The 11,131-nt window shown below is 41.3% G+C and overlaps 1 protein-coding gene across 1 annotated transcript in view; it reads right to left on the reverse strand.

Annotated features, from left to right (window-relative positions):
* Positions 1-2: 2 nt before the first annotated feature.
* The window catches only part of mettl24 (methyltransferase like 24), a 28,700-nt gene continuing 17,571 nt past the window's right edge, over positions 3-11,131 (reverse strand). Inside the window, exons 3-5 of the mRNA XM_034202748.1 lie at positions 8,010-8,143; positions 3,383-3,608; positions 3-1,392 (exon numbers count right to left, since the gene is read on the reverse strand). Of these exons, the coding sequence (XP_034058639.1) occupies positions 1,075-1,392; positions 3,383-3,608; positions 8,010-8,143 (678 nt within the window). The 3' untranslated portion in view covers positions 3-1,074. The remainder of the gene's footprint in view (positions 1,393-3,382; positions 3,609-8,009; positions 8,144-11,131) is intronic.

Raw genomic sequence — 11,131 nt, forward strand, 5'->3', positions numbered from 1 at the left:
GGTTCCTTGGACAAAATGTTTATTCAGCCATAAAACACAACACCTGAGGAGAAACCTTTTGTTAACTTTCTTTATTACATTTCATTTAAATATTTGGCAAATCAGATTTATTGAATATTTTTTGAGGTTGGCAATCCCAGTAATTTGTTTTCAGAGAAAGTTTGTTGGTTATCTTGTGGTGCAGCAGAGATAGTGAGTGAGGCTTATTGTACACCACACACAAACTGAAAGGAGGAAAATAAATGACAGCCACACAATGCTGCTTTGTGTGGACCTCAATTGTTGGTTTTGTTTCATTACAACCCAGCACACTGCAATATGGGAAGGAAATAATAGAAGTTCATGTATTCTTTTTGTCTTTTTCCCACGCACTCCCACACATATTCATTCAAATATCCAACAATCAAAATGAGCAAATCTAGATGCATCACTGACGTCCTTCACATTGCTGTTGTGTTTTCGGTTCGAGATAAAAATCATATCAGGGTTCAAGTAAAGGGAAGCATCTGTTTGTCCAGAAATCATCCGCGTCAGACATCTCTCTACCTTTGCACACATTACTACCACAGCTCATTCTCTTTTTTTAAAGCTCACCCTATTGCCATCTCAAAATATTCAAATTCAATACATTTCCTTTAACAAAATGTATCTATTTCTTTTAATTCATGTTCTAATGAGTGGGCTGTAGGCCTGTGCAGACTGTTATAATCTGGAAAGGTTGTATAACAACAAGCTCTGATAGGATCAGGATGACGGAGCTGACTGTGAATCGAAGGCTGACCTGCAGCCAAAACACCACCACTATAAGGTAGACCACAGAGAGCGTCTGAAAGCAATTATTCTGCCCCTTTACACGTCCAAGGTCTTTACAGGCCAGGAGAGGAAGAGCAGGATAAATAGGAGCAGGGTTTTCAGCTTTGCAGAAAGGTCAGGCCATAAGAGCATTCTGTTAAGGAACAGCTGTGGCCTGGCAGAATGTGTACTCCGACTTAAAACTCCATGTGACACAACTTCCATTCAGAAGCTGTTCCAACCAAGATATGTTTTTGGGTTTATCGCTCCGTCTCTCTTCCCTCAAGGCTTCCACTCTGTGTTTACCCAGCTCAGGGTGTAAACACTGCTGGCATTCAGGACATTCTTATGCAGGAAGAGGTGAGGTTTGGCTGGGTCACTGTGGACGTGGAAGAGGCGGAAGTTGGCGCGCTCCAGCTCCTTCAGCAGGCTGAACCAGTACCGCACCACGGAGGGGTCGTCCCCCCCCACCTCAAAGCCCGCCCAGTGCAGGTGGAGCTCCAACAACAGCTGCCCCACTGAGTCCAGAACCCCTTCCAGGACCAAGTTCTCCAAAATCTTCCACTCTGCGCTCTCCATATCTGCCTTCAGTACATCCACCTAGAATGAGGGAAAAACACATCAGATGTTTTTCTTCAGGTAATAAATGAGTTCTATTAAATTACACAAAACGGTGGAATTATTGAAGGTAAAAGCTATTAAAAGATGAAAAGGGAGTAAGTGAAGCTTGGCCTTTGTACTTGCTTTAGCAATCCTGATGATGGATTGAGAGAGAGCAGCCTTGCTGTGTCGGAGCAGATAGGAAATGTTTCATAGGATGAATGTTAATAGCACCCTAAGGTTAAACACATAACCTCAAGATCTCAGGATTTCTTTTAACTCTGCTGGATTGCTGAAGATGACCATTGCGTGACCTTTACGTATTTGAACGCCGACAGTCATTTTCTTCCTCCTAAGCTCAGCAGTCCTCATTTAACATTTTCTCAGCTAGTACCTCATGGAGCCACTGAATTAGCAGTGATAAGACCAGATAAGAGATTTAGTTGACTAGATTGATCCAAAAGAAGCCCAGAGTATTGTAGTGTCAAGGATTATTATACATTATTAAAGATAACATGAGGTGATAGCTAAAGGAAAATCGTAGTGCTTTTCCTTTTTTTAAATGTGGGAAATGTTCACATATCTACAACCAAACTGAGAACAAAATGTAACCGATATTAAAGTGGCCATGACATTTCTGATGCCTTTGGTGACGATACAGAACTCCCAGCCCTCATTAGTAGAACTGAACAAGTCCTCGAAACTCTAATACGATACTGTTGTAGTGTCCAATGACCAACATGATCAACGGTCCAATGTACATTTTATTTTTACATAAATGAGATGCGACTACCTGCCACTGACTTTGCCACTGCTGTGACAGTGTCTGCTACCTCAGCTGATCCCCAGAGCTCAGTGGATGAGTCATCTGTGTAGTTTTTAAGAAACGGAGAAGAAATGCGGCACAAATGCATATTTCGACCTTTACCGAGGCACTCTGTTTCTTCACTGCTGCTTTTTCTGTCACAAAAGCTTGGCAAAAGCTTTTGAATAGAAACTGTTCTGCTGCGACTTGCTTCTCCGGCAAACTGTTTTCTAGCATTAAAACCTCATTACAAGGAGGTGTGCGTGGCTTTGCATTTTAAACAGGTGTGCACTATCTCCTATGAAACAGTATTGTGTACAAAACACTGTGTTCTTTCAAAAGACTGAACATTTTATAAGGAGTCATAGTGTATTATAAGCAGGCATTTTGGCCTGTGGTCACAACATTATCTGGGGAGCAAGAATGTGTTAAATTGTATTAGTCTGCCCATTAGATAGATAGATAGATAGATGTATACTTTATTAATCCCAATTTTTGTATTAGATTTTGAGTAGAGTTTATTTTTGTTTTATTAAAAGTGTTGTTGTAATTGTAGTGCTATAGGATCCAACCTCTGAGGACTCCACCTGTGTACTCTCTTGAAAAATAGATTTTGAATCTTAATAATACCTCTCCTAGTCAAATATTGTCTTGGGGTAAGTTTCCTTATTGCTAAGGGAAGAGACAAAAATCTGTCTGCTATCCAGCTGTGTCTTCATTACATATGTAAGAAAAGCTTGGCTTCTCTAACCCTGAATTATCCTTCAGCCTGTTCCTAATCAGGTATGTTCGCTGGAAATATATCTGTGTTTATTAGTATGCATACTCTCAGTGGGCTATATGATTGATCTTGTATGCAGATCCCCTATCTGATGCGGTTGAACACAATCCCTGGGGGGCTTTGGAGAGGTAACATTCAGCATGATAATATTTAGAGGAGGAAAACCAAATTATATACGGGGGTTTATCATCCTGGAGCCTGACACAGATAACAGAGGGATGATTCATAATAAACTGGATTACGTTGGATTGCAAAGGGCTTGTGTTTGCATGCTAGCGGCATTTAAGTGAATTCCCTAGCTGACACTGGAAGAAAAATCAATTATATTTAGATCCAGGTGGTGTCAAACCCTTCACTCAAGTATATATATATATATACAATCCCACTTATGCTTTCACTCTTACCTGTCTGTGTCCAAAGTCATTTAGGATGGTGGCCAGTTTCTTGGTGATGGCGTACTGACGCTGGGCGACGAAGGCTGGGTTGGGGTCCCTCCAGTCTATGGAGAGCCGATGAAGCCACATGTCTGCCTGCTGCAGGTGAGGCTGCTTCAGACTGGGATCGAAGCAGTGGACCTCACATCCCGCCCTGGAGAGAGAACGCTCCAAGGTCCGGTCATCCACACCAAGCCTGCAGCACCACGGCACAGGACAATCAGGTTAAACATATATATATTATATTTAAACTTTCTTGGTATAAGCGAAAAATATGTACATAGCCCAGAGGGGTCATGAGATTTAAATCAAAGTTAGCTTATTTTTTACTATAGTTCATTAAGAAAAACATTTCACATTTTACAACTTTGGCTTTGTTTGTTTAATAAACAAAACTAAAATGCGTACAGCTATAGTGGAACAGCAGTGCTTTGATCTTAATGCTAACTCTATTATAGTAACATGCTGACAAGTTTAATGTTGTCTAAGCTCATCATCATTTTTAATTATCTTGCTATTCGACAATATACACAAATTAAAGCTGAGGCTGATGGGAATTTAATGAATTTGACAGGTTTCACTCCAATGTAAATTGAGCTGAAACTACAAAACTGACATGTATTGCAATACGGTTTGTTAAGAACTCATTTTAATCAAAGACCCAGACATTTATTTTATGAAACGAAGAAACATGGTTAATGACACAAATGGTACGGGCAATCTGCAACACACTTCACTGCGATACTGAATTCACCTGCCACCCTAAAAGCAATAAATAAATAATCAATGGGAAACTTCCTATCGAGATAGAAATAAATCAAAGACTTGTAAAAAATGCCCTTTATTTCTCTCTCCTCTATGCCTCTCCCTAACCTTTATATTCTTTCCGTTGCTGCTATTATCTTTTTCCCACCCCTCTCCTCTCTAAGTCTGCAATTGTCTCCCTTTTTTATTCCGTTCTCAGTCTGTCTCCACATTCCCTTTAGTCTAGTTTGTGCTGCGGCTGTATTCTGTAATTGCAGCAGGGAGTACATTTCGCAGTACACGCACACAAGCAGTACATGCTTTTAAAGATGAGGCACTTGGTCTCTGAATGCATCCCACTAGCAGGCGGATGAGGGATGAGAGATTGAGATGCAACTAGACGTTTATTTCACCAAATCAATATTTAAATGATTCTCTGAGGGGGTGTTTTGACCAGGAATCGCTGCAGTGACACTTCAGAAGACAGGGATCAGGGATTACTCATGAGTGTGGGAATCACAGCGCATCAGGAGCACTTCTGTATGACAGGGCCGGTCTCTACTAGCTGTAATATCCTCTCTCCTGAGACTGTGCCACAGCAGTGACACTCTGTTGACTAGAATGTCATGGCAACCAGATATGAAGATGTGTGTGCGTGTGAGGAGTCACAATCACACGATGGATTTGTTAATCTGATAAACAGAGCCTTAATTATGTCTGTCCTCGCTCTGAACTATAATGTCAACAGCCTCTGGAGGTTGTGGACCTCAGAGGTGGCTGAGGATGTTTACCAAAGGTTGAGTGGGCTTCCTACCCCCATGCCTTTTTATCAATCTCCCCTTACATTGTTCCCTTGGTTTCAAATAGCATCGTGTTCTAACATATTGCTGTCTCCATGACTGTCTGTCTCTTCACCTCCTCCTTTCTCTCTCTTTCTCTCACTGCCTCATATTACACATTACAGCTCATTTACATGTGCATGTTTAATGAGCTATGCCCTCGGCTTTATAAATACATGGACTACAGTCTGCAGGCAAAGTTGTAGTTAGAGGAACTTTTTGAAGTAAAAGAAACCCTTTCAGTGCCGTGAAACAGTTTCATCACCTACCTGGAAATGCAGTTATTATGAATTGGGCCCTTAACAACAAGTGTTATTAGGGTGTAGCACTTTCTCCAAATTTAAAATAAACTTCAATATTTCTGAAGTGGAGGTACTCCTGCATGAAGTGAAGGCCAAACCAACTTCATATTCAGTAGCATCAGTAGTGGTTTTAAAATATCACAACAAAAGTAGCATGGGATGCTATTACTTAAAAACGATATAGAGCAGACATACATACATACAAAATAGAACACATAACAAATCTGATTTATTATATAAGGCTCTTCTTTTCACAGTTGTATAGAACCTGCAGTATTTAATGCTTCATGGTAGGATTTTATGTATACATGAAGACGTAAGGTTGTACATTTTATGGCATAAATATGATATTTTGCTACTAATTTCTAATTCTATATTCTAATTCATAATTTCTTCTTTCTAATGTTGCTAGGAAGACACTTTTAAAAAGGAACAAAGAAATCTAATGGAGCCACTAGTAGCTTTATTAGGATGTTTAAACGGCTGCTGACAAGTTCAGAGGCTTACTTTGTCTGTCAAGAATGTGTTTTTTATATAACAGTGGATGATTCATCCTCTTAAAAAACCTTTGATTACAGTAAGCATCTAATAATGTATGATATTATCATTGACACTAGCATAAGAGGATGATGGAGGATGAGAGAGGTAAGATGGAGTATCAGAGGTCAAAGGTGGATAACTGCTCTTTCATGTGGAAAAACTTCCTGTGACCCCCCCACTCCGCACCCGCATCCCCCGCCATGTGACCAATCACAGAGCAGCAGCTCATCCTGCCCAGACACAGCCGTCCACGCCTCGTTAAAGTGTATGCAAATTAGACGTATCACTCGTAAACACACACACACACACACACACACACAAATGCACGCAGTAGTACACACACAATTGTACATACTCGGTAATGCACTGTGTACACAGACTTAAAGTTCTAATAGTACTTGACATTTTCATTGAAGTCAGTGTTATGAACTTATGAGCATCAGTGGACTGTGGAGGGTTATGCAAGTCTGCTGTACAGTAGGATAATCAGCATACCTGGCATAGATTCAAGAGTATGACCATGAAGTCTCTTTGTGTGTGTGTGTGTGTGTGTGTGTGTGTGTGTGTGTGTGTGTGTGTGTGTGTGTGTGGTGTGTGTGTGTGTGTGTGTGTGTGTGTGTGTGTGTGTGTGTGTTGTGTGTGTGTGTGTGTGTGTGTGTGTGTGTGTGTGTGTGTGTGTGTACTATGAATCTAGGTCAGATAGGGGACACAGAGAGGAGAACATCCCTTGGCAAATTCTGGAAAGGTAGAACTTTAGAGAGCAGTTTGCCGTGTTGAACTATTATTCTGGGCTCTTAGGACTTTTCTTTTGTTAGCATAAACTTCATCTCGCTGTTATTGCAAAGCCAGAGTTGAGGGGCGACTAAGAGTAATTTGAATTCCTTCCAGAGTCTTTAAGGGATCAGATAGATAGAAGGACAAATGGTAATGTGTCTTTCATTGACATGAGAAATCAGAGCTGTGAGTCACATTTTCCCAAGCTGATATTCAGGTCAAATGTTACATTTTTGCATAAATCACTGAGAGGACACGTAGTATTCCCTTTACTTTTGGTGCATTGCCATGTAGCTGGCCTGCATGAGTGACTCCCCATCAATCAGCCAGAGGATATCAGATGTGTTTGTGTGTCTCTCCACTTGACCCCTGAGCTCTTCTCCAAAGAAAGGCAGGAAGCCAAAAGCAGCCACCCCCCCCCCCCCCCCCCCCCCCCCCCCCGCCCCCCTTTCTCTCCTGCATCAGTATCTGTCTCCTGCCTGCCTTGATAACAGCACACCTGCTCTGTCTCTCAACAGTCAAATTAATAAGCTCCCTCTCTCCTGCAGGAAAATCCCTCGAGACCTTCGCAGCACCTCAGCCCAGAAGAGGCCCAGCCGGGAATAAGCCGAGCCGAACTGATCCTCGACACAAAGCCAAATGGGAGTGATTGACTCTCCGATCTTAAGAAGGTCAAATACCTCGGTGGCCTGTCTGACTCCATTCCAGATGACTTGCCACTCAAGCAGAGGAAGCAGAGGTGGAGTGGATGTGACGTTCCACGCTGATGTTGGAGGTATAGTGTTCAGGTCGATAGAGGCTTATCTATACTCTTATTAACCGTGTTACTAATCAAATTAAATTGCCCAGAAAACTGAGATAACCACACAAAAGAGAAGAATATAACTGCTACCCGGCACAAAAAAGTGAGCTGAACATTTCAAAGTTGTCAGAGAAAGACAGATTCTGATAAAAAATATGCTCCGTTGGCAATTAGTCTTTAAAATGAAGACGTAAAAAGACAAGGCGAACAGAACAGGGAACGTAGAGACAGAGATCCTGTATTATGTGGAAAATAGCCGTTATTCTTTGATGAAGTAGTTAGAGAAAACCCTAGAAAAGAAGTGAATAGTTACGGGTAAAGCAACAGTGGCAATTGTGAGTGGAGATATCACAGCCTGCCACAGAACCAGATGCTCTGAATATCTGTCGCAGCTACAGATAACCCACTGTCAGAAAACTAATGTTGTGAACACATCCGTTGCTCTACAGATGCAGTACATGACAGCTTGTCTAAAATCTGGTGTAATCATTGTTGTGGTCATCATTATGATTTAGATGAGATGGTGAAGGTAAAGATTTGCGTTTGGGAATGAATGTTTTCATTGGAAGGCCAAGGGAGTGTTTGTTTGTACGCACCCAAAAGAGTAAACCCGGCAGTGTTTGCTCTGTATTCTGTGGCTCAGGCTGTATTTGGGGTCCAGACATGCAACCCAGGCCCCTTTGGTCCCCTCCTGAGCAGCTTCATCACCGGTCAAAGATGCACACGACACCTGGACACATAAAAAACACACATCTTATAACAGCCATATCTGATATTAAGAAGCAGAGCATCTTATATCTTTACAAATATAATGTTACATCAGAAAGAACTACAATGGGAAATCATTGGTATTTCTATTATAGGAATGTGTTTTATTGACTTACTTTCTACACAGCGTTAACACAATATTCCTGTACTTAAGGAGCTGCAAAGTATGTTACATCATGCAATAACCTCAACAACCATAACCTTATGTATACAGCGAGCATTTAAGCACTTATGTGTGGCAAGCATCATTTACTGGATGAATGTATGATTTGTAACATTTCGGAGTGTAAATGAAGTTGAACCAGGCATTAAAAGGACCGTTTGTGGTCGGTCTAAAGCTTATGACACATTTTGTTCTGAGTGCATTTGTCTTAAACAGCATTAGTCCAAAGTAGCATATAGTCGCAATAGATTAGGAGCCAGCATTTAAAAGTTAAGAGTGGCAGCTAGGTTGACACTTCCTGACCTCTCCTGATTTGATGAACATATTTTCTTAAAATAACATTAACATAAATGTTATAAATCAGTGGAAGCTGCTGCTGAATTTAACCCTGGGCTAGTGTGTGTTTGGGCCTCAGTGTCAAACTACAATATGCATACTATTCATCATGATATACAGCTGGGGCAGATACTTCTGCCAAGTCTCAGCAGTACGATGAAAAAATATGATAACAAGAGCAGTTTGAAGTAATCCTTCTTGATGTGCTTTTTATGTACAGATTGTTAGGAGTTTTCAGTGTGTTTATGGGAGAGCCGTTGTTTATATAAATCATGCACCTGCATAAACTGTGCACATATACCCTGTAAACATGTGCATACATGTCAGCGTGTTGGTTGTGTACACATCTGGTTTCACAAAAAGAGACCAAGCTCTGGCTCAGGAGCTGCTGCTCAAATGTTTGCGGTCTGGTTTCTTTAAGCTCCTTCTGCTGCAGAGGTTCAGTTTGCAGAGAAGGAACAATATTAGCTCAGACATGATGAATTGAAACATAAATCTATGGTTCTACTGTACATCGTGTAAACAAGATGGGATCAGTGAATTTTGTACTGCCCACTGTGTATTATATATTGTTCAAGCTGACATAGTTTGACAGGTTACATGAAATGAAGCCTGAGCTAAATGTTCTACACAGCAAGAAAGAATGAAGAAAGGATGAGTGCTTTCTAAATTAATTATGTTGCCAAGGAACAATGGGAACTGTGTGCCAGCCTTATGAAATCATGTCTATTGTTAACTTATAATTGACTTTTGAAACTGTTACGTGTGCTTGGTGCGGGAAGCATCCTGATCAAATGTCCTTACCAAATCAAAGGGCTCCTTTTGATTTAAAGAAGCAGCAACTCTTTCTCTAAGGCTGAGTCCGGTCACCATAAACAGGAAGCTCATATGGGCTTCTTGTATCCGCAATCTCATCCTTTCTCCCACTACAAAAGCTTTGCCTTCATTGCTTAGCTCCATCTTCCCAACAATTGTAGATGGCCTTCGGCTCTTGTTGCACCTATCTGCCTGTCGATTTCACATATATTTTCTTCCTGACTCATGAATAAGACTTCAAGATACTTGAACTCCTTTCTTGGGGCAGCAAATCACTCCAAACCCAGATGGGGAAAACACCGTCAGATGAAGCCAAGGCCCAGAAAGCAATTCTGATGTTTCCAAACAGGGAGCCCTCCTGTGGCTGTATCTTGATGTCCTCTCCATTCAAATGAGAGGAATCAGTGACATGGTACATCATTCCTGGCAGAGTCCTGATCCAACTCATCACTAGGTAGTGTACTCCAACACCTATCCTAGCGGGTGGTGTGGCCCTTTCACAGTTCAGTGACAGGTCAGGCAGGGACCAGCTGAGTCAAGTGCAGTGTTGTTGCAAAAGGCACCAGATTTGTACTGTACATGTGGGCGGCTCACAATAATGTTTTTCCATTAGTTTCGAACATGCTTCATTATGCCGGTCTCTCTTAATGTGTTCCAGCTGAAAGCATTCATCAGCACACAAAGCACGGTGGGCAATGAAATGCAAAATCACTCTTGATTATTTTCCTACGTGTGCAGACCTGGCATTGAAATGCTGAACACTTTGAACTGAATACAGGGCTGTTAAGCCCCAAGGACCCCGCCGGCGGGTACCCTTGTTTTTTTTTTTCACGATACTGTGTCTCAGGGGATCTTAATATTTAAGAACCTATTAATGTGTTATACCAGATTAACGGGAATAATCTCAGCTAACTGACGATACAAACCATTTTTACCAAAACAAAACACAAGTCTCATAAGAAGCATCTAAATGACCCCTGAGCGAAAAATGCTAACCTATTAGCAAGGAGACACAGAATCTAACGGTGCCCACCTCAACACTGAAAGATACTCGCGACGTTATCAACAAAAACGTAGGCCTACATCAAAACATGTGGCGCTAGGTAGCCCACAATGCTAACATGGTTTACCTTCGTCTTGGACTGGTCTAAACTGGTCTTCAATGGCATTAAAACGATAAAAAAAAACGATGGTGTAGTTAATCCATAGATTAATCCAATATGTCTGTGTCACTTTGAATAATTTCTGATAATCCATGAGCAATACATCTGCTTTTCGGTTTTGAGAGGTCAGACCTAGAGACAGCTTCACTCTGGAGCAAAACTGTGATGTGTCGGTCGCAACACATGAACGACGGGAGCCGGCTCGCGCCCGCGAACGAGCCGGTTTTTTTTGTTGCGGAGGGATCTAGATCGGCATGAAGGCACATTATGCAATGTGCAATGTGTACATTATTCCGCTTATTACACGGCCACATTCTCAACAAAGTAACGACATGACTCCCAATATTAATTGAAATGCTTTTATGGATTTAGAAAATGATTTTATTGATTTAAAAAATAGTATGTATTGATTTAAATTGACATGCATCCGCTAAGAAAAATAGTCCGTTGTTACTGTTTGAACTAACGTAGC

The sequence above is a fragment of the Gymnodraco acuticeps genome, unplaced genomic scaffold (assembly GCF_902827175.1).
Source record: "Gymnodraco acuticeps unplaced genomic scaffold, fGymAcu1.1, whole genome shotgun sequence".
Classification (NCBI taxonomy): domain Eukaryota; kingdom Metazoa; phylum Chordata; class Actinopteri; order Perciformes; family Bathydraconidae; genus Gymnodraco; species Gymnodraco acuticeps.